General features: G+C 36.8%; 1 protein-coding gene across 3 annotated transcripts in view; it reads right to left on the minus strand.

Annotated features, from left to right (window-relative positions):
• The window catches only part of FER (FER tyrosine kinase), a 164,513-nt gene that overhangs the window by 95,388 nt on the left and 42,005 nt on the right, over nt 1-27,120 (minus strand). For all 3 annotated transcript variants that reach the window (XM_054281976.1, XM_054281984.1, XM_054281991.1), the window contains 4 exons: nt 25,326-25,463; nt 24,375-24,494; nt 18,624-18,746; nt 15,044-15,233 (listed from right to left, as the gene is read on the minus strand). In XM_054281976.1, coding sequence (XP_054137951.1) covers nt 15,044-15,233; nt 18,624-18,746; nt 24,375-24,494; nt 25,326-25,463 — 571 coding nt within the window. The remainder of the gene's footprint in view (nt 1-15,043; nt 15,234-18,623; nt 18,747-24,374; nt 24,495-25,325; nt 25,464-27,120) is intronic.

Here is a 27,120-nt window from a genome sequence, read left to right on the forward strand (position 1 = left end):
TGATCCGAGAAACAAAGAGACGAGTACTCAGACAGAAGTCGAGACTCAGACTGCGAAAAACAACCCAGAAGAGAAATGAAAAGAAACTGAGGACTTTGGGGGGTTTTCACATAAAAGCAAAAAAAGGTCTTTTGGTGCAAACAGAAGGGGGAGATGTGGGATCTCAGTCTCTCAGAACTGGGGTGCAGGGTGAGCAAGACCCCCCCTGGGGGGCTCGGGAGTCCTGGAATGCTGCCAGAGATGTCTGGTGGCTGGACTTTGATCCCACATGGGAGATGACATCAGTATGAGGACGGGAGGATTTCACTGGGGTGAATGGTGAAGGGACAAGTTAATTGGAGTGTGAGATACAGGGTTTAAGATCCCTGTACAGGGGGGTCTAGAGAGGCAAGATGGAGGGATTGGGGCGTGCCCTTCTCCTTCTTCTTCTTCCTCTGGGCCTCCATCTTCTGTGGTGATGTTGGCACTCCAGGATTGGACCTTACTAGGGGAACACTGGTTAATAAGGGTAGAGGGTATTGGAGAAAAATGATAAATATTGTATACGTAACTCCGGGTATAAAGATAGGTGACCGCCCCAGGGGCTTTCAGTGTGTGCCCATGGCTGACTGCTGAGCAGAACTCTGTCAGGCCAAGAGAAAATCTTTTAGATAAGCAATTAATAAACACCAAGACCAAGAACAAATCTGAAGCTTCCTCTCGTCCTTTCGATCCCGGGGGCCCAAGGCCATCTTTGGGCTTTTCCCCAGACCATCTGAACAGCCGAGAAATCCCACATATGATGAACTGGCTGCTGGTGAAGGTCAGCATCTGCTAGGACAACGTGCTCAACATTTGGGCTGTGCTGCTGCTGCTGCTTCAAGAAAACCAAGGCCAACAAGTCAAAAAGCAGTGAATGAATGTGCATCCACAAACCATTTCAATGTTAAAATTCTTAGGAGAATTTTTCAATCAAAGAGACTAATTTTATTCTTTAGTACTGCATACATCCAGTTGAAATAGTTTCAGGGTTTTATGACCAGAATTCTCAGAAAAACAGAGAAATGTAGTAGTGCTTCATGCTGCCCCAGAGTTTTAATCAAGATCAACACTACAGTTGCCATTTGAAGTGCTCAAGTCTTCAAATTACAATATATTTTTGAACTTATATGCATCTATGCACAAAAAGACTGGTCTTGCCATCCTTCTTTCAAGATAAAAAAGAAAAAACAAAACAAAACAAAGCTTGAGCTAGAATGAAAATTCTTGCTAAGGTAATAGAAGAAATTGATTTTTTCTACATAAACACCTGTTTTGCAGCATGACTCCTACTTGGAAAACTGCATCTCTAATGAACTAGATTGTGATAAAACAGCAACCAAGAAAACAGTGCCTCCTCCACTAGAGATGGGAACTAGCGTAGGAAATAAAATTTATGTCTTGATGTTTTCATATACTCATTTATTCACAAAACCAAGTATAAAGGTAGAGAGTTGTTTTGGCACTTGTTCAAAAATGACAGTATTCTGTAATGGCACTTCCTCAATAGAATGGTGAAGTTTTAAGTGTACAGTAGTTAGCTTCAATTTTTAAAAAGTTAACATCAAGCTTTTCAAACCAGTAAATATTACTCAAGGACCAAAAGAACTTTAATACAACTACTAGCCTAATAAAGAGAACTAGAGTCACCACTCTGTGGGCTGATAACAAAAAGCCACAAGTGAAGAACCTCTAGGCTACATTTCACAAGAGGCATGCAAAATTTTCCAGTGCAAGTGCCTGAAGAACAAAGCTATGCATACAGTTCTCAACACAATGAACTCAGCAGACCAAGCAAATGCAAACTCAATGTCCAGGACATTTTTACGCAAGGATCCAGACTGGTAAACATAAAGTCTTGCAAATAAATCTCCAAAATACCTCAACTCCTAATGTTCTCTGCAACAGTCTGCAGCTGAAGTAAGGAAGTGATGAAGATCATCCACAGCTACCACAAGCATGTTGACAAATTCCTGAAGAGCAGTGTGCATACCAAAGAATGCCATCTGGAACTGGAAATTGTCTTTACTAGCCACAAACTTAAAATAAAATAATATATATGGATTTCTGGCTTGCCAGAAATCCATATATACTTACACATCCTGCAGACTGAGAGCACAAGCCATTCTCCTTTCCTCATTACAACCTGTGTTAGTTATTTTAAAACTAAAACCCTACAACAGGAAGCCAAGCCACATTTCTGCAGAGAACAAAACAAAAACAGTTCTCATTCTTTTATTCCAGATCTGCAGAGGCAGAGCTTCTCTGTTCTCACTGAGTACAATGGCATCAGTATCTTGACAAAATGTGATCTCATAAAGTACATCTGTATAGCAGTTTGTAGGGGGGGATTATAAGTCAGCACAGAAGAGAATTACAGCTATGAGCTGCAAGCAGGCAATTTATTTCTGCCATGGAGGTTAGTTGGAAGACGCTCCAGTAAAGTACAGGGAATGGAGAACTAAGGCAACAGGTCAGTGAGAAGGACAGTTTGGGAAGTTTCTTCCTAGAGATTCTGAAAAAAAAAATTTCCTGACCTCAACTCAAGCAAAGGTTCCATCCAAAACATGGTTTTCTAAGGAGGACTGCATGTGTTTAAATTCAGCATTTTGTATCCAAAGACATGGGAAGACAACTGATTCAACTAACTGGATGCTGTACCAACTGCATAAAGGGAAAAGTAAAGCTATGGGAGCAAGTACTCTGGGCATCAGCAAATGAAGCAGATGATGCTTCTTCCAACTGTGCCAACAGAGGGTTAAGCCCAAAATATATCTAAATGCAGTATTTATAAACACAGCATGAACTGACTATGGCATTTGTTAGTGACTGCACTTACTACATCGGTCAATTATTTTAATTAGAATTCACTACTCACTAACAAGAGCAATGACAGTCTTTCCAGATCTCATTAAATATATTCAAACACTGATGGATTTGGTTGGTTTTCAGCCATATTTACACTCAGCAATACCTGTTGAAGACAAGTGCTTTACAAAGCTAGTGGTGGAGTCCAGATCTTAGGCATTTAATTCAAGAAAGTCTGGTTCCTGGAAGGGATTAGATGTATTGGAGTAGCTGAAACCTGAACAGCTGTTGGGGAAGCAGTGGACAAAAGTCAACGTGTAAAGAATAAAGAATAAGAACCGCATCACTATATTGCATGATCCTGAAATCCATGAATCCTCCTATGGTTCAAAAGACATCGAAAACTAAATATCCAATAGCTGCAAGACCCAGGCTGCAAGCAGGGATCTGCAGCCCAACTTCAGCAGAAGTCCATGCCAACCTACAGAAAATACTATTCTCTAGGGGCGTGAAGAGGGGAAACCACCAAATTTTTCCCTAACTTCAAAGGAAGTTCTTATAGGCAGCAGAGAAATCCTGTCTCCCCAGCCAACCACCATGTCATTGCACCAGAGGGGTGCTATCTTTATGTTTGTCATCACTGTGTTCTGACTGGTACAAAGAAAGATTTCTTCACTTCTGCCCTCTACACACTGGCATCTATTAATGAAGATTCCTCTTATAATTCATTAACTGGCTTGAGCTGACTCACCGACTGGCTCTAATGAAACCACCTGGCAAATGCTGTGTCAGGCATCAAGAAATGGCATTATATGTTAAGTGATCAGGCAGGATGTGAAGCCCTTTTCTTCTCCCAACAAACAGCATTACTAAATATGGACTGGTGTTTGTAACCTGTTTGGAAAATCCTACTGTGAGAGGGTACATTTGTTTTATCATAACAAAACAAAGTTTCATGGAGTTGACCCTGAAGAGCTTCAGTCAAATGGGACATGACAGGTTCTTAGCCAAATCCACATTTAGATTAGATGTGTTTAACAATAAAACTGAAACTTTCATAACTGGAAGGAGCTTGCAGTATGCCTAGATTCAAATCTGATCAGGTATTTCTGTCTGACAGCTGTCTGGCAGGGTAGTCAGAATGTGATGTTTACTTTTGGTCTTGACAGATACTTGTTTATGCACAAATCAGCCTGCATGTTAATAGATAAAATAATGGACCAACTTTGTGACAGCTTGAACACAAGTTTAGCATCATAACTGAGGTAGGCTTAATAAGTAATCCTCGGAGGGTGCCAAAACAACAAATATCTGCCAATTTAAACAACAGAACAACATCAATGCCAACCCTCAAAACTGGCAGTGTTCAAATTCAACTCTGAGTGAAGCCTATGGTCCACTGAACTCATGCACAGATTACAGCTACAAATTCTAGACACAAACACAACTACTTTGAATATATAAACATCATCAAAATAAACACGGAGGACAGAGTCAGTGTGTAAGTCTTAGTAATTGTACCAAATAAAAGATTTCAATCCTATTCAAACTAAGGTTCATAAATTTTATCTAGCATGATAAACCAAAATAAACCAGGCAGCACTTTTTCTACAGAAATGCAAAGACTTTGAGTTATTAGTTCAGTCAATAGAGTTCCTTTTTTTATTTCAATCATTAGTTATTAAAAAGCGTCTGAACAACCAAGCAGTGTTCCCTCAAATTTTATAAGCTGTATTTATTTGGCATACTCAAGCTGCTTGTTGAATCAAAGATCAGTCTCTTCTTTTACAGAAGAAAATCCTTTCGTGCCCACACCCCCCCCACCATAAAAAAATCAGTATATTCTACTTTATAGGTATAGCTATACATGATTCAATGCATCAGCTACAAATTTCATTGTCCCACAGTTCCTGAGACACCAAGATCAAACTGCACATACAACTATCCACAAAACCAGTGTTACTCTATATGTTATATAAAAAAAATATATAGAGTTCCCTATAGAGTGAACAGATCAAATGGACAAAAGCAGCAGCAGTCTCAAGCAGACCAACACACAGTCATAGCTTTGCATACTACTACAAAACAGCCTAAGAAGAAAACAGTTGCATTTTTGTCAAAAAGCTATCTCATTTGCCTGTATCAAAACTAGTCTAAAACAAATCATTCCTTCATTAATGGTCCTTATGTAGTTGTCACATATTACTGTGGCCTGGAACTTGAATCATCACTAAATGAGCACAACCACATCGTAGCAGGATCCTATTAGGTAGGAAAAGTTTATAATTCCACTTGCAGGTTTGTCTTTCCCCACCCCCTACAGAGAAAACATCATCTCCGCATTATGCTATAAGAGCCAACAAATTAACATAAGAAAACTGAATTTATATCAGCTGCATTGAACTTTGATTTTCCTTGAGGATGCGTGTTTCTCTTTCAGACTAACAAAATACAAACCTAAAAGGTTTTTAGTTTTTTTAAACCCAGAGCTACTTTTTTTAGTCTTATGGTTTTATAAACCAGAAGTTACTTTTTTTTTGTTTGTTTCATTGTTTCTAGCTCAGAAGTTACTTTTAAAATTTTTCAATTTTAGAACTCTCTAAATACATCTCCCCTCACTAAAAGCCATGCAAAATCTGCATCATCTTTCATTACAATTGTCTATGGCCAGCTCAGTCACACCAGCTCCTTCTGTACTGCAGCATTCATTGCATTACACTGAATTCAGTACAAAAATCAACATGTTCAACTGCTCTAAACAGCAATTACCACAGAAGACAAAAATTTCAGGTTAACATGATACAGAAACTGTCAAGACTGTCAAGCATCTCATTTGAGCCCCCCAAACCAATATATTTGTGTTTCCATTTTATTTTCATTTTTACAGGAGTTGCTAAGTAAATGCTACAGAGGTTTCCAGAGTGAGATAATTTCAGTTAGGTATTGCGAAAGTCCTCCTTGTTACAGAGTTCTAGCAAAACTAAGTAAATTTAATCTAAAGGAGAATGACAGAAGTTTGTATTATACATAAAGCCAAACATTAAGTGATTTTATTTCATCTTAGTATTCACAGCCAAGATCTAGAAACAAAACAAGTCATTCTGAGGCACATCAGAAACAAAAAATTGCAGACATGGCTCAGGTATATTACTTGTATACTTTTCTTGTATATATCTTATATATATTGTATATTTTTTTATCATACCATTTAGGCTGTGACTTAGCATTCAATTTACCACAGTGGCAACATGTATTGATGAAGCCACAGTCTCACAGAAATACTGTCTCATGAAATTATACTGACAACTGCTCTGTCTCCAGCCCTTTGTACTGCATGAGTCCTACATGATTATGCGGTAGGTTTCTCCAATCCTATGTTTGGTCCTGTGTCCTGGACAGACTTTGGACCAACACAATAGTCTTGTCCTCAGCACTGTCACTGACCTCTTTTCATTTTGCTCCTGATAGGATTCCTAGGCACACTCTGACCCTGACTAAACACTCTGCTGCCTCTTGAGCTGCCAGTGTCTGGCTCTGCCACTCTATCCTGTATTTGGTTTCTTTCCTTTTCTCCCCTCTAGCTTTACTAATCTATACTCTAGCCTCTAGAGACCACGAAATCTTCCTTTCTTCAGAAACTTGACAAAAAAATCAGATTTAAGAAATCATTTTTATTGCAGAAATATTTTGCAGTAACTTCCAGAAAACAACCTGCTTTTGGTCTACAAAATTCTACAGTGCTCTAAAAGTAAAGACCTTCAATAATTTTCCAAGAATTACAAATTTCCACGTATGTTGGCTGTGATACTCCAAGCTTTCTTTCCTCTAGGACGAGGACATCGGTTTCAGAAACTCCTGGATATCTGTTATTTTCTTCACACAAATGCCACTGACTTTATCACGTTACCCTAACACAACAGCCAAAGAGAAATTACCTTTCTGATGACCTGTTTCTATACTTCCCTTAAAAGAAATTGAGGTAAGTATACTGGAATTTTTTGACAAAATTACAGTGACTACCACTGTCTCACACAGAACTTCAATTTTCCCTACTATTAAAGACTATTTTGAACAAGGAACAACCTCAATGTCTGTTGGAAAGAGGGCTTCACCTGTTTGAAAACTAATATCCAGTGCTCTTCATGGCCTAGATTTCCAAGACAACTACATGCGATTGGCAGACTTGAGTCACAGCTTCATGTCACAGGCAGGATGCCTTAAGCAACCTAAAATCGGGCATTAGTGCTGATGTTCAAGCACCTGCATCCTAAACTGGCCAGAAATGTTGTGCATCTGACTGCTAGATGATAAAAAAGAAAAAGAAAGGATTATCTGAAACATGCTATTTCACTTACCCCACTGTTAAAAAGCAGCAGTAAAACCCAAAAAAATAAAAAGGAGAACAAAAAAATAGCTCTGTAACTTGAAGACAGTGGTCTGAAAACTGGATTGCCATTCTGGTTTCTCAAGTCTGTAGCAGGCAAGAACTTCCCCACATGGCAGAAAAAAAATAGAAGCTAAGCATAAAATCATACACTTCTATCTGGCAGAAAACTGCCAGTGACACTAGATTAAAAACACAAATCCTAATTCTAATAATTATTTTACAGCAGACTTTAGGAGTTTTAGAAGCATAATAATTGCCTTTAAGGACAATGGTATTTTTAATCAGGCACTTAAAAAGAAGAGAGAAAAGCAGAGAAGTGATTTAAAGCAGCCAAATTCCATCATATTACTTCCTGTGCACTGCCTAGAGGCTATGAGAAGTGAGCAATCACACTAATTCAGTCCCATCACTATGAAAAAGATGCAAGAAGGCAATGACGATGATTCTGGCAAAGAATTACTACTTTTCTCCCAGCACACAGAGAAACATATGCTGGATACTACTATGCGATTTCTGTTCGAAAGGAAACTTCTTTGTGAGGCTTTCTTAATCTACAGAGAAGATTCATAGTGAAATAACAAATCCCCAGTGGGTATGCTGTTCTGAACACTAATATGGTGAAGCCTGCTTCCTCAAGGAAGAAATGAAAGGTCTTGAAATATTTTGGTAGCTCAAGAGAGGTCTAGGTATCTCAAGTGCTTATAACTCTCCTTCATACAGAGAGAGTAAACTAATTCTGCACTTCAAATATTCTAAAGAGTCCTGTTTCTGTGAATGATCCACCTCCTTCAATTCCTCAAAAATTTTGCTTATACTTCTAATTTCACTTTTCCCCAAGACCAAGTAATTTCTCAACACATTTCTGATAGATAATATGCTAACCTTAAGAAATACTTAAGTTCTGAGCCTTAGTGTGCGAACTTAGTCCAGCCTTTTACTTCAAAAGTCTCTAGGCATGTTCAATGGCAAGAGTCTTGACAGCTCCACTGACCTCTTATCCTGTAAATTCTGGACAGTCAGTGGGACAAAGCATGACTTATTTTATCTGCCTACTACCTTGTCATCTCCTTTTGTATTGTTCTTCCTCTGATATATGTCCATCAGCAGTTGAGATTTAAAAAAGAAGCTAGAATATATTCACTAAGAGAGAAAGATTAATAGAATTCATCTTCTCCACACTTCCTAACAGCATCTGACATTTGGGGCACTTTTGATCCATGTCAAATTCTGGCTGTATGCCAGAAACACAGGTCCAAGCCAGCAAGCTTGGAAAGTGGCCATAAAAAAAACTGAACTTCAGCTGTCCAGGCAGCCACCAAATAAAACTGTTTATTTCCAGGTCTTTAGTAAATAAATAGGCAAAAATGTCTACAGCATGACTGTACTGGCAGCACTTCCTCAGCAGAGACTAAAATAAAATAAAAGATAAGGATACCAATGCTGCACAGACTAACTCTGGCCCTGGGTCTATTGACAAGAAAGTTAAGATTTTGCAATAACATGGTGGAAGTGTACAAGATTAATAAATATATAAATGAAATTACTGTGAAGGGCTCCCCTACCATGCTCTAATACAATCTTAGTTTTATATAAATGTCATGAGCCTCAAATCAGTAGAGAATTACTTACACAGATAAGGGAGATATTTGGTGATGCATTACAGAGCATAAGAATGTATCTCCTGAATCAGTAAGAAAAGTGACAAATTTATCTCTACGGTTCTGCTTTCTGCAATTGCTGCAATGGCCTGTCTCAGAAGGCAATCACTTCCTTGCATCTGTTTCAAAATAAAGGACCTGCATAGTCTGACACAGCAGGGGAAAAGGAACCACTAAGAGTGTGGTAGTTCTCGCAGCAGATTACGTTTCAGGACCCCACGATCCAACATCAAAAATGTATGCAATGAAGCATCTTTAATGAAATCGCAAACTCATGCAAAGCCTCTCTCATACCTGTGTAACTGACAGTGGAAAAATCAAAACATACAAATTTATTAAATTTGTCAATTACTATTTTAGTGAGAGTTCTGAACACATTCTCTTCAAATATAAACCTGCAGAACAAGAATCTGGCTATTGGTTTTAAGATCATACTAATTAGAGGACCATGTCTTGGATTCTAGAAAGCAAGGATGGAAAGATAAAACATTCACATAAGGTAGAATAATTTACAAACAAATAAAATAGCACTTCAGCTCTGTTTCATGTATTTAGGGGTTTTTTTCCTTGTGTAATGACTGAGATCTAATTTTTTAATTACCACAACCTTCACTAAAAGCTGGCTTATCTTATTTTTAAGGCAATCATTAAGGATAAGGTCTCTGAAGCCTTTTAAAAAAGAATAACAAACAACAAAAGTGATTAGATATGAGGTGAACTTCTGTGGTATTTTTTCAAGCATTATGCTAGAACAGATAAAACCATTTTCTACTGTGTACAGTTTTAAGCCTCGAACTCCACCGGCACAAGGCATTACAACATCCCAACTGCTGTACCATGGTGCTTCAGCTTGCTTCTGCCCTGGGTATCTCTCCTGAGCTCATGCTAACAGCTTTGGCTTATTCAGTCATAACTAGTCTTCTGGCACTGAGCTCCACCTGCTGACAAGTCTCTCAAGTGTTGCAGAGCTTGCACACCAAGTCTCAGTTTTGTCAACCAGCTCCAGGAAAATGCTGCAGTGTGCAAAATAAATCTACATTAAACATTTCTGTGGTGAGAACAGTGTGTAATTTCAAACACACATTCTTAAAAGTCATGAGTTTATGCCTTCATAATTTTTTTTATCATGTATGGAAAAAGGAAAAGATATGCTAAAGTGGTGTAGAGATTTCACTATTTGATTGCTAAGCAAAATTAATTACTATTTTATATTAACTGAATTTATTGCCTGGTTTAAGAACTCCCTGAAGACTCCCTATCCAGTAACAATTTCCAAGGCAATACTGATGTTGTAAGTTTAAAGCTTTACCATGAAATGCAAATTATCATAATTGTATGTAATTACCTGAGTAAATGTTTAGCTGGTACTGCAATATTCAAAAATTAATGATGTTTTTATTTTTACTCTGATCATCAGACATATAAAAGTTTTGTTGCTGTTGTTTTCTTCATTTGAATTACCATGGACTATTGCCATGCTTTGATGATCACATCAACAGCAAAAATACACCCTACGTAACTCAAGACAAATGACAGGCCATATGTCCACTGACTGAACACCTAAATGTGGAAAAGTTAGCTCAAGTAGCTTCCAGTTAAATTTTATGAAGTGACATAATACATAACACTTTGGATACTACTGAATTTTTGTCAAAATATATCTATTTACATGGAATAACCAGCTTTTTTTTAGTATCTTCATACTTAAAGTACAGAAAAAAATGTGAACTATAAATCTCCCATTAACATAGTGAATGGCATAAATGCATAATTCTAAGGGGCTAAAAAACAAGATTTTAAACTTCTAGTGCCATCAGAATTATAATTATCTCTGTCTTGCATGGATAAGTCAGTAGAAAAGTATAATTGCTAGTAACAATAAAATGTTTCATTTTTCCATATACAGCGATAAAACTGTTAAATGCAATGTTCAGAAATTTTTGTTTCACTCCATGTTATATCCTGATTGAAAAAAAGAGAATGGTTTGGCGATTTCCTTTTTCCCTTAAACGAGTGCATGACTACCAATATGCAGCAAATATACTTCAAAAAATATATTGACTAAAGCAAACCATATGGGAGACACTAACACAATATAAAACTTCCTACATTTAATGGAGGGAAAAAAGAACATGGAAACTAAGTAAAAACACTCACATAACATTATACTGTCTATAAAAACATATCTAACAGCATTTCAGAATTTCACTTTGTGTTAGTATTCTATTATACAGTTACCTAATGTAAAAGAAGGGAAACAAAAGAATTTGCAAACTATTCCACCATGAAATTGGCTCTATTTATATGATATAAATACTTAGGAGATATGAAACAAAATTGCTTTGCATATCCCTCTTTTATATTTTACATTACAAAACAAAAAAATTACTTGTGAATTGAGGACATGAAAATTTGCTTCATATGGATGCTGACAACACAAGCCAACCATGATTTTCTAATTGTTAGGAAAAAGAAATTGCAAAACAAGTGTTTACAATTAATTTCTGAACAGTAATAAATAACTATATTCAAGTGTATCAGAGTGACATTTAGATGAACTGCTCTGAGAAAAAGTGGAGAAAACTTAATTTATAGCCGAAGAAACAGTCATCCTCTTGAATGAAACCAGGATGAGCAATCACCAGCAAGAACATTTAGTTTCTGATATTTTACAACCCTATATTTTTAAGGTGTTTTACTAAAAAAAAAAAATCCCATTTTAAAAATCACCACTATGTTTATTTACAGAAACAAGCCATCAGACCATTATTTTTCCATCTTGAGATATAGTCAAGACTGCCAGGTCAGGGTGACGCCAAATGCAAGCACAGACTGTGGGAAGGAAGAACACATCAAGAGCAGCCCCTGCAGAGAGGGACTTCGGGGTGCTGGTAGACAAAAATGGGCTGACACCATCCACTTGCAGCCCAAAGGGTCAACCACATCCTGGGCTACACTCAAAGCACCACGAGCAGCAGGATGATGGAGGTGACTATTTCCCTCTACTCCGCCCCTGTCAGATTCCATCTTGAAAACTGCACCCAGGTCTGGGGTCTTCAAGACAAGAAAGAGATGGAACAATCCCAGAGGAAAACCACTAAACTGATCATAGTGCTGGAGCACCACTCCTATGACAACAGGCTGAGAGAGGAGTTGTTCAGCCTGGAGAAGGAAAGGAAGATCTCCAGGAAGATCTCACTGAAGCCCTTAAGTACTTAAAGGAAGCTCATAAGAAAGATGGAGGCTGACTCTTCAGGCTGGCAGACAGTGATAGAAGGGGAACCAGTCTTATTCTAAAAGAGGAGAGGTTCCAGCACCTGAGCAGAGTCTTACCCTGTTGGGAACACAGCTCTGGCACAAGCTGTGGGAGAGGAGACGTCCCCACTATTGACAGTGACCACCCAACACCACCTTAATCCTCTCTGCTCCATTGCAGGGTGACAGCAGCAGTCCTCTCATGTGCAGAGACAATAGGCCTGACTACTTCTGGCTCACTGGAGCAACCAGCTGGGGAACAGGCTGTGTGAGAGAAAAATGCCCCAGAGTCTGTACTACCTCTCAGCACTTCTACTGTGTAGCTCAGGTGTAAGGACTTATCCAACATCACAGGCATCAAATCATTTAACAATCACCTCAAATCCCTTCTCAGAAAGCAAGGACAATATCAACACCATCAGGCATGCTTAGCTCCCGTCTTTTTTCAAGTCTAAAAGCTGCTAGAATTCCTTACTGAGGTGCAGGAGCTTCTTCAGGTCCGAAGGGAAAAAACAGCATAAGCAGCAGAATGAACAGGGTCCAGTGCAGGCTGCAGTAGATCATGACCATCTCCTTTCTGAGGCAACATGTGCTGATCCCAAGGCAGCCTCAGTACCAATGGCCTGCGTGTAAATGCTGTATCCTGTACATGTAAATGCTGAACTTGACTTAGCTGTGCAAATAAACATGCCTGTTTTCAGTCCCATTCAGTCTCCTGTACAAGACAAGGACTTCCACATCTGGCACCCAAAAAAATAAGAGTGCATGTCCAAGAGTGGCTTAGCCCTTCTGGCAAGCTTTGCCCTGAAGCAAGGAAAGTGGTAATTCTGCACAATTTATTCTTCTGATGAATCTTAACATATCACACTTCATGACAGGTCGTCTCTTCAAGGTAGCTTGAATAATCTGCATTATTTTCATAAAAGGTGAAGGCACTCTGAACTCTCAGATAACACAGGCCAGATGGAACTGCATAAACTAGAGCAAGTTAAAGTACACGAACCATGTTAAAAATGAATGTTAACATTATCTCTGGCATACAAATGCATACCTGATTTATTTTTTGAAGTTGCCTTAACAGTAAATTTTACCTACTGGTTTAAAAAATAAAACAACAAAAATCAACATTATCCTATTTCAGCTTACACAACATCACCTTAGTGTGTTAAATATTTCTGCCTCCTTCTGTACCAACTTCCTGATTCCGTTTTACCTTCTCCCTGAGAAGCTGACCAGACTGCCTCTCATCATTAGGCCCCTTTCTAATTGCTCTCATGGCTTTTCTCTGCAACCTTGCATTGAGTTAAAGCGGCAAGATTTTGTAAACGATGCATCCTGCTGTAGTGGAAGGTGCTGAAAGGAGTTGGAACTAGGCAATCTTGGAAGTCCCTTCCAACCCAAATCATCCTATGGCTCTGTTCCCCCTTCCCCTGCCCTCCTGCAGAGGCCACCGTGCCCTGAGCACAGAACCAGCCACCCTGTGCCATCTGCCCTGGGGCACAGCGGGCCCATCAGCGGCTGCACTGGAGGTGATCAGCCCTCTCACCTTGAAGGTGACGCTGGAGGTGACACAGTGCTGGCAGTGATGGAGCTGCTGTGTCTCTGTCCTGTTGGCCCCGTGTAGGCCTGTGCTCAGCACACAGGATTATTTTCTCCCACTCAATGAAACAGAGGTTTAGACACGAGAAAGCAGACTTCAGTCACCTTGAGCTGAAGGGGAAGAGTACCACTCTTATGACTAGACTCATCATCTCAACTAATACTAGCAGACACTAATCACTAACACTACTACAGGATATGGTATTAAGTAACTAACAAGATAGCCTGCACCAAAAAGAGTCCAAGCCTCCTAATCTTTTGCAATCATTATCCTGATCCTTCCTTTCTCTTCATATTTTTGTACTTTTTTAAACTCCTTCTAGGTCATGACAAGCATACAAGCTTTGTAAAATAATGTTTTGTACCAGTGTAAATGAGAACCATCTCATAGTGCCTTGTAAATATTAAACAACAGTGGAAAAAGAGAATGCTGACAATCAAGTATATTTGTAGAATGGGAATCAAACGGTTCCACAAATAGACAGAGGAAGAAAAACATCTCTCCCCTCAGAAATAACTATTTAATTATCATTTCACAAAGGTACTGCCCCACGGGCCAAAAAGAATGTGAGGCTAAACCTCAAAGAAAAAAAGTCACAAATATCTCCAACATGTCAAAACTAATCCACAAAGGCAAAAACTGTTTGCCCCTTCAGTAAAGAGGTACTGTTTGTTTGCCTTTTTATTTGACCTACAAACTCTGCATATAGATGCACACAACTGAGAGAAAGAAGTCACAGAAAATATCAGCAAAGTAAGGTACTTATTTAAACTATATGAGGTCTCATCAGACAAAGAAAAATCCTTTTAATTATTAAGAGCATGTAAACACTTAAAAATAAGTTGTAAAGAAACCAATGTTCACTTCTGTTTGAGACAAGAGTAATTACAGTACATAACATTAATTTTTCTCAATTAGATAACATGTGCAGCAATTCCAAGAGCTTTTGCTGTTAATTTTCTACCTACAACTGTAAATTTCTTTCTTCAACATAGCCAAGGAAATTACCAACAGCTACGCAGTCACATATACTAAATCTATGTAAGGGTTAAGACTTTTCTTTGTTAAACAGTGTAATGAAAATCTAAGCATCAAGTGTAGAGAAGTTGAATCCAAGTCCTCACAGACAGATTGTTATGCATTACTGACACTTAAAAAGAAAAAATATCACGCAACTGAACTTCTTGTCCAAACAAGTCCCCAGAAATGCAAAGTGAAGCCCATTCACTTGAAACCACCTCAGCTTGATACTCTGATCCCAGGTCTGAAGTACAATGGCAGGGCTACACAATTCAGTAAAACAGATGTAAAACTTACCATAGAAGTCACTGATCTGGCATCTTCTTCGTAATTCACTACAGGTGGTGGCTCTTTCCCATCATTCTCTTGAACCTTTTGTTCCAGTAGTTCTTTCTGGGCTGCAAATTTTGCCTCAGAGCATCTTAATTGCTGGACTGTTTGCTTAAGTTCTTCAAGTGCTTGCTTTTGGCTCAGCAAGAGTACAATACTGCAAAGAATAATAAAAATTTAACAATGTACATGAATCAAAATAGTCTATTTGCTTCATAAAATCTGGGGAGAAGAAAGCATGACAACTCCTCAACATAATCATTTATTCAAAGATGAAGCAATTCTAGAAAATTTTCAAAGCAACAAGATAATAAAAGCAAACACTCATTCTCTCTCTCTATCACAAAAAATAATGTTTAATAAATATAGGTAAAACTCCTGTTTTCATCCACTTTTGACTGAATTGATAAACACTGGGGCTCCCCCTCCCTTGGAGAATAAGTAAATTTTAGATAATGATTTGAAGTGATGAGAAATTCACTCCAATCAGTGTAGTTGTTGCAGTAATAATTTGCAAAATAAACTCCCCTCACATCCAGTATGCATTCATATGGCATCACATGAGAGGTATCTGTTTTTTCCTCTGCACTGTAAGTATTTCTGGACTGGGTTATAACTGTCTTATGAAGCTAAATAAACGTATCTTTATGAGGAGCTAAAAGCAACTTTTCATCTTCTGCTTATTTTTATAGTTCTTCTCTGAATACCACTTATACTCGTGAATACTTGAGACAGCTGAGATTAAATCATATTGAAGAACACACACATGTAGAGTATCTGCAGGTACCCAGTTGACTCTATCGTCCCAAACAACTACCAAAACCAAAGACTGACAGAAGCTGCCTAAGAGACACTATCACTCACAGTATAATACAGACACCCTCATAAGTACTCAACCAGTGCCCAGTAATATGTGGTCTACAGGAGATGCTGAGTTCTCACAGTCTACAAGAATAGATGAAGGAGGTGAATGGACCAGAACTATGAAGAATGAGGACCATATGAAGAAAAATCACGTATTGTGTTACTCTGTATCTTCAGGATAACCTCTTGAAGACAAGCCCTCTGCAAGCCCTACCCTTGAAGAAAAAAATAAAGGCAATAGTAGTTCATGCAGGGATTGATCCTTCACAAAGTGATGCTCAGTCAAATGGGTACTCAAATGGGTTTCAAATAACAGGGGAACCATATGTCATAAATCCTCTTTGGCAGGAAAAGATACAAATTGTATTGATATAGGTGAATATTACATCAAGTCAGTAATAAGCAAAACTCCTCACTATCAGCAAAATCATTGTTCATCCAAAAACGGTAAGTGTGAGGTATGCAGACACAATTCTCAAATCTGAAACTGAGATTTGGCACAGACTTGCACATATTTAAATGCATCAGAGAAGCATATGAACAACTATTCTGAAGTCATCCTGAAGATAATGTGTTTTCATCTGGTCTCCTTTATGAGAGAAAAAGGACATCACCATGTGAAAACAACAGGTTTCAACCATCAGCAAGGCTTTACCTGAATACACACTGGCTGGGGTAACATCCCCAAACACGGAATTGTTTCAACTAAACAGGATACAACAATAACATGACATAATAATACCCTGACAAGTCACTCATAAGCTAGTCTCTTTCTGAACTGTGGCAATATGGACTACAATCTGATTTGGTTTCCCAAATCCAACTTTCAGCGCTTGCCACTCCAGTCATGCATGAGGAATTAGAATCTATAAAATAATTTGCCTGTGGCTTGCTTGAGTACAAACTGCAAAGTTCTTATTGCTAGTAATAGCTACAAGCAACTTCACAGAGTGACATCTTTTATGAAGGATCCCCGCATACCACAGCTACATGTGAGAAAGTGGTAAAAAGGTGTACTAAACCAAAACCTAAATATTCAATACGCTATCATGTTTTAAGGGCAGTTGGTATGCTTGACATATACATATATAAATAAAATACAATTAAAACATTTTCTGTGTTGAAGGTGATATCATCATTTGAAGATGGAAAGGGATATTTTAGTGTGGGAACAATAGTACCAAGACATTGTCATAAGGTATGACCTTATGCAGTCATTATTAAACCAAATGCTACAGTTGGACAAGATATTCTGGGGACAGTAAACATCCTGAAATGTCCTGATCAACTCTGCACTGCAGCTAAAAGGTGAAAAGGGAGTTTGTTGGAGGCAGGCATGATCAATGACAAATCAGAACAAGGATGACTTCAGGGAAGCCTTCACTGTACAGCTACACATCTAAGTCAGATTCCCTGCCTTTTAATAAGAGAAACAGATACTGGTGCAATTTGAACTGAAATCATCTTCTCAATATCACAAACATCTGCTAAAGGATCAGTCACAGAAGCCTTCACTCAGTAAGAAACACAGTGAGGGTCTAAACTATTTTCAGGGAGTGATAACTCGTAATAAAACGATAGTGAGGGGAAAAAACCCTAACAGCACCCCATTAAACTCAGCTAGTTCAAATATAGTTCATCCTTTAAGTAGCATACAGCGAAGAAGACAGGTCAAGAACCAAAAATTGGAAAACACACTGTGAGTGCATGTGAACTTCACCACAGAAAGGACACAAAATATCTATTTGAAACACTGACAACAGATACATAAAGTTTTAGATGATAATTAAATGTTTTGTGTGATGGAAAATGTGATACAATGTTTTGTGTGACAAGGTTCCATCAACAAAGAGCATCAAGACTTTTTCAGTAAATGAAGGATTACCTAAAGGACTTGCATTCCAATTCACTACTGGTACTGTAAACAAATATTTATTACCAAATTAGTAAGATTTAAGACTGATTGCAACAAGAATCAGAAAAATTTTACTACAGACAAAAGGTTTCTTTATCTGTTGCACCGACATCAGTTTAGAACAGTATGTGAATATTTTTTCTAACCAAAGGTAGAAGAACTAAATACTTAAAGATGTTGCCCAGGAATGATTCTTTATAATAATGTTTTATTTATGGTGCACTAAAACACTCACTAATGTTTCACCTTTGGCATTTACTATGAAGTACTACAGGGTATGAGATTTACATACTTTACATTTACACTTCTGTAACGGAAATACAAAGAAGAATGAACTTAACCTGACAAGCTGCAAACATATTACTGCATAAGAAAGTCTTGCACAAGGCTCTGAAAGCCTTTCACAGAATTACACCTCCACAAGGAATTCTGCCAAACAAAGAGGCAACTCAACTCACTCATCTTCTTTGAGCAAACTGAATTGAATTAATGAAAGGTCCAGCTCTTGAGCCAAAAGCTCTTGCCAAACCATGGCAATTATATTAAACTTATGGAGCTGCCCAGCTCTTCAGTGAGTTGGGGTCTGCAGTGGGCAAGGTTTATTTCAGAGACAAGAAACTAACTTACCGTTGTTTTTCACAGTAATTCCTAAACACAAAGGCAGAACAAGATTAGTGAAGATTATTTCTTACTTAAGTTTTAGGAATTGCATTATAGACATTTTTCCCCATCAAACTATTGTATTTTGAAATTTAAATTTCAACTTACTCAGATTTCTTTTCACATGTCTTAGATGACTCTTCTATTTTTTTCTCTAGTTCCAAAACAAGTTCCTCTTTGCTCAGAAGGGTTTGCTGCGTTTGCATAAGTTCTTCTATTACTGTTTTTAACCTGTAAACAGATTTCAGAAACCCAGCCTGTGAATGCATAAACTGTGAACATTGTAATCTTTTTCCTGAAGATGTAAAAGAGCATTATTTTTTAGATTATGTTACTCAGTGCTTAGTGATAGTTGTTTTTTTTGTGTGGCTGGACCTTCACGTTGCTAATCTGTATTGTTAGAGATTTTGTGTGAGCCTCTGTATACACACAAGGTTACAGAATGATCTCCTGTCTGCAGGTTCTCCTATCAAGAAAATATTTTTCCAGAATATGTGATGAGTTCCATGAATTAATGCCTTCCTAATTTGTGAGATGCTTTAAGAAAGACAAAAGCTTTCTGACTCATAAAACGTGTTAAATAAATACACAGAATCAGTAGCTGGGTTGTATTTACTTCTAGAAATAGCAAAAGTACAAATGATCACTTTCTGTTGTAATAGTGATTGTATCTTTCTTTACAATTATCCTTTTCAGGTTACAATCTCTGGTAATGGTTAATTAAAAGTAAAGTACAAAACCACTCAATACTAACAGAGAAAGGGTATTACACCTTAAAACTATTACTAACAATTCGTAATTATACTGGTAAACACTCCAATAACAAAAAAAAAGTTCCATGAACATACAACACCATTTGCATTCTAAACAATGCATGTAAATGGCTTACATAATGACAACTTCTAAAATGTGTATCAATCAAGATTGTTAAATCAGAACAATCTCTTAAAGATAAATAAGCATATACATGTTGTTTCCTTTTTGTCATTTATCTTTACATCTTTAACTATCTTAATTTATTTTCCCTATATTTTCAAGCCCAATTTCAATAAAATTACTGAAGTAAAAAGTGGAACACAAGCAAAATATATGTAGCAATTACCATTGCACAGATCTACTGCCCAAAACCATTCCAGAAAAGGGAGTGGTACACCCAACTCTCTAAATATCTAGGAGGCATATTCCACACGTCCATATGTGCCAAACTGAGTTACTTGATTCTAAACACTGAATAAAGTCCTTGCTTCCCAATATATTTTATACAATGTTGATTATATATGATCTGTACCCAGTTGTGTACTTTACTCTAGGAGACTTAGAACCACTAAAAAAAAAGCCATAGAGTGAATGATGAAGATTTATTTCCCAAACGATAAACCTTCCACATGTGTTTGAGATAAGATGAATACTTAAAACATTTCCCTCAAAGTAACATCATCACAGCTCTGCTTTCCATATACATTTTATCAGTTTTAGGCTGTCAAAATCTCTATGCTGAACTTCTCTATATTTCCTTATGCTGGGTCTCCAACTTATTACCAACTAACTTTTTTATTTTAATACTTTGCTAAAGAAAGTAATTTAAAAAAATTTAACTGCTTTTTAAACAGCTTTCTAAACAAAATTTTAATCAATATTGTATCTGCTTAACAACTGATTTACAGGAAGCACATGTTTTATGTAATGATCCAGCATCAACAGTCATGAAATTAAAACGAAACTGTAAGACTTCATCAGTAGAAGGAATGAGTATGCAGATACAACATCTTTATTATTTCACCACTTCAAAAATATTAGATGTTATATTTTATATTGCAATATCAGATTGAAACATTAAGTTGATGTAGTTCTTCCTGAAAATTCTGAGATACTTCAGAAAGATTTTTATTTATCTTAGGGAAAAGAAAAAGAAGCTACCAGGTACACCAGAACTACTTGCCTCCTTGCACTTCACATCTATTCTTTGTTTAAACAATAACTTCCATTCAAACTGGCTACAGCTGACAACTCTGCATCTGTCTTGTATCATCTTGGCCCTTGTTTACCAAAGGAATTTTCTTGTGGTGTTGTATATGCCTTATGAATACAATCAGTTTACAAAAGGGTTACTATGACTTAACAGTTAATCACTGTAACACTTGAAAAATCACATAATGCCCGTGCCTGGAAAGCTTCCATTTCTATTCCTTTAGTTTTAAGCTCTGTTCTGCTGCAACTATCAATTAAAACAAATGCTTGATCTTAGAGAATTCATATTTCAGAAGAATTGGACATTACTATGCTCATTGATCAGCCTTTAGCTGAGGTTGCTTCCTCTCAGCTTTTAATGTGTCTCTTTAAAGCATAAACTCTTACCCTGCAACACTTTTCAGAATTTCTCAGTACTGTTCAGTGACATCTATGAATATTAATCAGGAGACACCACAACTCATTCTTTAGAAAGGTTAGCTAGTCAATGCTGACTTTTAACAACCTCCCTTTGTCAAAATTTTATTCATAAATATAAGCTCACCTTAAAATGTAAAAACCAGTTTTCTCATCATGCTCCCTTAAAATACACGTTGTTAAAATGATTAAACAGTTATGTAAGCAAAGCTGTCATTTTTTCATTGCATAGTCAATAAAACAGCTGATTCAACTAAATACTATTGATTATAAATCAATATAAGTCTTTGAATGTTTTAAATGTTTGTGTAATAAATCCGTCATGTGCATTTATTTTATTTGGTAGATACTGAAGGTAGTTTTCCTCTGCAGAAACATAATGCAGCATTTTAAAGCTCCAAATCCATGATTTTAATGCTGAAGATAAAAAGTCAAATTTCTATTGTTTCATCATGTAAAGCTGACTTCTTAAAAGTCATCAACTATGGATAAATGATGTAGTACACTTCTCTTGCTTGCAAATTTCTCATCATACACAGCTGACAGAAATACAGGTTTTTTGGCTGCAGTGGCTTTAAGGCAAGATATCTAAAACACAGTTAACAAGAGATATGAGTAAAGACCAAGTTACCAAGAACTATAAAAAAAAATGAAGCGTTCTGACCTGCATTAAAAAGCAAAAGGACAAACAGGATAATAATAAACAGTTTTTACAGTACCATGGGACCGTGGAGCTTCATATATAATCTGCAGTCCCTACTATATTCATAATAACCCAAATAAAAAGACAGTTTGAAAAGTGACAAAGAATGCTGATCATATAATGTTATTTGAAGTAGGGGGAAGGCTGAATGTGAAAAATAAAAAAGGGTTATTCTGGACCTTATGACACTCCATACCAGGGCTGTCATTTCAATACATATGGAAATAGGCAAATATGTAGTGAGGAAAAAATAATCCAAAGCTTTATTTATGTAGAGAATACAGCATGGATCTAAAATGACCACTACCACTCAGAAATGAAATCTTGGAGATACAGTTGGTGATTCCCTGAAAACACTTGCTTGATGACCTGCTCAGGTCAGAAAATCAAACTGAATGCTTCTCTTCTTCTGTGAAATTCTAGTCATTCATCTCAAAACTAATATAGCAACCTTGAAAATATTCAAATAAAGACAACCAGATGGATAAAGGATGAGTAAGCTTTGTGAAAGGCCAGATTAAAGCTAAAAGATCACTCTGAAAAAGAGATCACAGAACCGAACTTGAACAGAAATTTACATTATCATAGGCAGATAGGAACAGATTGTTTGTCTTCTCTTCCAAAACAACAGATTAAGAACCATAAAATGGAAAAAGATAAGAGCAGGTTCACAAAATAGGAAGTTTATTTCTGGAATTCCTTGACCAAAAACTCTATGGACAACAGATACTTTTACACACTGAACCTGACTGAAAAAGATCACAGAAGTAAAGTACTCCCAAGGATATTATAAACTACCTCCATGGCCATTAAAGACATTTATCTCAAAATATTTCAGAGGTCAAAATTATGGGAGGCTGAGGAATTAGCATTATATGATCATCCTGGCTTTGTTCTCTCAACACTTTTTCCCAGTTATCTAACATGGGAATGAAGAAAGTTGAGTGTCTGTCTTTGGTCTGACCTACCAGGGCTTAACTGTCTTTCTCAAAACCCTAAATATATACCAGAAAGTGAACACCTTAATGACAGCAACACGAAAAAGGACTGATTTGTGTTCCAGAAATAATGCTACACCATAAAATTACTCCAATTTGCAGAACCATTTCAAGTGGATGAATGGTTTGCAAGAGAATACTATGAAAATTGTACTGAATATATATATATATATATATATATATATATATGTAGGTAAATATACAGACATACATTCATAACAAAATTATATACTTCATCAGAAATGTTAATTAGAAAAGCAAGATTTCATCTCTTTTATTTAGATATGCTGCTGTCATATTTCTAAACAGTTGGATACAAAAGACAAGCCAAAGGCAGAATTTTAGAAAAATTTTAATATTCCATTTAAAAAGGAGGCTTAGTATCTATATATTTCTTGCTGCTGTGCTTAAGTACATCAAGATGTACAACATCTCAGAGTTTAGGCAGGAATAATCTCAATACAGTAATGATGCAGAATATATTAAAAAGAGAAGCATGTTTAAAGGAATTGGAGGGGTTTAATTATCATGGGATCTTTTCATAAGATAAAGCTTCTTCATGATTAAGAAGGCAGATACTTCATATTAAAAAAATATTTCAGTACTTACCAAGGGAATAGATTTACAGAAAGTAATCAAATTATACAGAAAAAAAAGAGAGGATGATTAACAGCCTTAAAAAGGAATTAATAAAATCCCGAGTTTCTGTCATGTTGAGAAAACACGGGGATGGAGAGTAACCTGCAGAAGACACTGCTATATGTTTACATTTGAAAATACTTCACACTAATTTTGGTTTTCAGAAAAGCCTACAAAAAATAAAGATCATAGTTTGATTAAGAAAGTGAAATTAAAGAAAAGAAAACTAAATGTAAAAATTCCCACAATATGTCATTGATGTCTTATTTGCATCAGTTTTACTTTATAAGGGGAAAATATTTCAAATAAGTCTCACATGAACTGAAATACAGTAGACACAGCAAAAACATCAACCAATGAAATTCTAAATTTCCCATTTTTAATGCACGATTAACAGTTGCAATCCTACAGATGACCACGCAGGACCATTTTATGTCAAAAGTTGAGGCCAATAATATGCAAATATAATACTCTCAGCAGTCGATTCATTCCCCATAACAAATGATTAAAGGTGAACTTGGTAAAAGTAATGAAACTATTTAACTAGCCAATATATTAAGAAAACACAGAGAGGTAGTTCATCACACCATATAGCTAAAAACTGTGAAACACTATACAACTGCTACATCTGTGTTACTAAGTTAATGTACTCTAAAGGTTTCAATAATGAATCACAATCTCTTTTAGAAAACAAAAGCGAACACTTAAAAAACAAGATAAATTTATTCATGAAAATTTTCTACACGGTGATTTAAATCACTGATCACATAACTCTACTCAGTGATTTCATCAAAATATTTTGCTGCTTCTTCTAGGGTAGTGAATGTGGAAACACTTTTGGGAAAATGAACCAGCACCTTCCCAAAGAGGACTCATCGTAGATGTGGGGCATTTTATTAACTGGCACAAAGAATTGCATACTTTGAAAATAGGGACAAGTTTTTGAGGAGACTAAGGAGAAGGATTTTGTGCAAAGAACAGTTCAACCAGAATGGGAAAGAGTCTGTACCCTGAAAATACTACACGTAGAAATTGGACCTTAAAAATGGAGACACAGCCATGCAAGGATCTAAGTGAGCATAGATGTAACACAGAATAGCATTTCCAAAGGATGAAAGATTTGTACAGACTTACATGACTTGCAAACTTTCTGCTGTTAAATTATTCCACATGATCTCATTAGCTTGAAGGTTTTCATTTTCTTCTAGTAAAGACGTATCAAACTCTATTTCTTGTTCAACAACTTCTGATGACCTAATTTAGTAAATAATTGTTATCATTTAAAAATCAACATGTATCTTTGAGTGGATCATAGAGCAAATCATTAGGTTTTGAAGTATTTCATTAACTAGATTATAGCTAAAATTATTTATGACATATAAGGATAGATAGCAATTGGATACATATTCTTTTTCCTGTAAAAAAACCATAATTCTAAAGTCTCATGAGGTAAAACACACTACAGTTCTTTGAATAAAGTTCACAGCAAAATCAAGACTCTCAAAGACTACCAATGTGAACAGGTGCCTGTTATCTGCTTCCATCACAAACCTGCACATGATGACCATGAATTCACAGATAACCATAACAAGAAGAAAACGAAAGAAATCTTAGAGCTATTTTTTCATACAGTAAAACAGAGTAATAGTTCAGTAAATGGGAAATACACTTCTTAATACACGCAAAGCATGTGTTATCTGCATGCTCTGAAGTCTCAACCTGCAATAACTGCAGAGTTGACTTTAAACTAGAACAAGTTTAAAGTTTAGCTCAGAATGCAAATTGCATCCAAATAAACAGCGAACTGGCTCACATTGAGTCTAGACTGCAATGTGTAGTCTGCTGTCAGTATCAAAGTCCTGGCTATTCTCATGTAACTGGAAATTTGTTTTTCTAGAACCAGCCAAACAGACTGTTCAGCCAGCTTTCTGTATCTGCAAAGTAAAACAATTTTCAGATGAGGATGAAGTTTTACAAGAAACAAGGTAAAAGGAATCAAACAGAAACAAATTCCTCTGAGCACTTAAACAGTTGGAGTTTAATGCAGGGTTTTCTCAAGAAGAAATATGAGATTAAAATGCTCACCTGTGAGTATCTATGAAGTCATTATACTCAGAGTTAGGGTCTATCTGTTCCACTGAGGTCTGGATCTCTTTATGGACATTCACAATCTCTTCTGTTACAAGACTGGTGATTTCGCTATACTCATCCAAGATCCCTTTTCTAGAAAGGAAAAAAAAGTCTAGTGTATAATATGGCACTGAAGGCACAGATGGCATTGAAGATGCTTCAAATTTTCTATTTGTTGTTTTGACAAAGTCTTGTTCCAGCTGGCTAAAAAGGGAAAAGTATGACAATATATTATTCAAAGAAACAACCTATCATTTGAGGACTTTCTTCTACAGGCTAAGGCTGGCTCTTAAGGCCATGCTCCTTCTGTTGATCTCAGTGCACCAACACACAGCATAGCTAAACTAAAAACTGGAGAGATTACAAGGAAAGGGAATGTATATAGTTCAGAAAGGATGCTCTTCTTCACAGAGGACTCGCCACGCTTGTTCTAACCTACACTGAAAGCGAGAAACAACCACTCACATTAAAATTTCAAAGGTTTTCTAAACTTCAACAAACACAACAAAGGACTGAATCAGGAAAAAGGGCAGCGCTGGGAGCATAGTCAACTGCCAGAGGCTCATCCTCAAAATGCCTGCTCCCCCTTTTATACCCCTGGAGGTCCCGTCAGCCAACCCTGGCTCCTCCCAAAGTCTGTCTGTCAACTCTTCTTCACCATCTACTGGTGGAGACTGCTTTCTTGTAACCTGACTGAGGTCACGTGTTGTCATGCAACAAGCTTTTCCATTCCCAAAGGCACTATACAAGGGGCACAAGTACACATCCTCCCTCCACATGACCCTGACAACCAAGGCTGTCCAATGGCAACAATACAGGAAGAAAAAGGGGACTATGGGGAGAACAGAGGGTGACTAAACAAACTACTATAACATAACCATACATCAACGAAAACTTCTCCTAACATACACACAATATTAATCTCTTAATTGTGAGAGCCAATCATCACATTACCCATTCATAACACTAAAGGTTTTCATGTTTCATGGCAAAATATATTCTGGCATAAGGCAAAATTTTACAGAAATGTGTGCATTTCCTTTCAACACTGGCTTTCCATCTTGTTCTAACTTTTTTATATATATTATTAGTCATTCAGACAAAAATAGGCATAAATCACAAGTACGCATACATTCACAAGAGGAGAGAAAATTAACCAAGAAGTTGCCCTGAGAAAGTACAAGTCACCCAACCTTGTCTTCATCTGCTTTCAAGAGTGGGAAAAACCAAGTGGAAAAGGAATGGCAAAGGAAGAGCTGGTATTGTGACACTATCTTATTTAATAACATCCAGTGACACACACTCAGAACACCCTCCTTAACTTTCAGTTTTCCTTCATCATGTACCTTCATAATTATTTCCTATTTCATTTTTATCTCTGATAAACTTGTTAGCTTGCCAGGATCTGAAGCATGGTGGCCACTCAAAAAACACTGATGAATTTTGGCTAGCCAAATATGCAGAGGAAAAAGTGTAAATGCATTTTTTCTGGATAAGATCTCAAGTTGTGTTTGCTCTGTAAAAAGAGAATGGTGTGATAGGATTTTTTCAGTGCACTAATTCTGAGCAGAAAGCAGGCAAGAGAAGGCATTAAATCTTGTCTTTTTCTGAGAATATGTGTGAAAAAGTTCCAGAAAATACTTCATGGAGTGTGATGAACAGATAGATAAACATCAACAATAGCAGTGCCATATCTTAGAGAATCTATATCAATTACAATGACAAAAAAGAGGAAAAATATCATCAGCAA

This window comes from Melozone crissalis, unplaced genomic scaffold (assembly GCF_028551555.1).
Source record: "Melozone crissalis strain CALT ecotype California unplaced genomic scaffold, PUWL_Pcris_2 ptg000005l_1, whole genome shotgun sequence".
NCBI classification, from domain to species: Eukaryota; Metazoa; Chordata; class Aves; order Passeriformes; family Passerellidae; genus Melozone; species Melozone crissalis.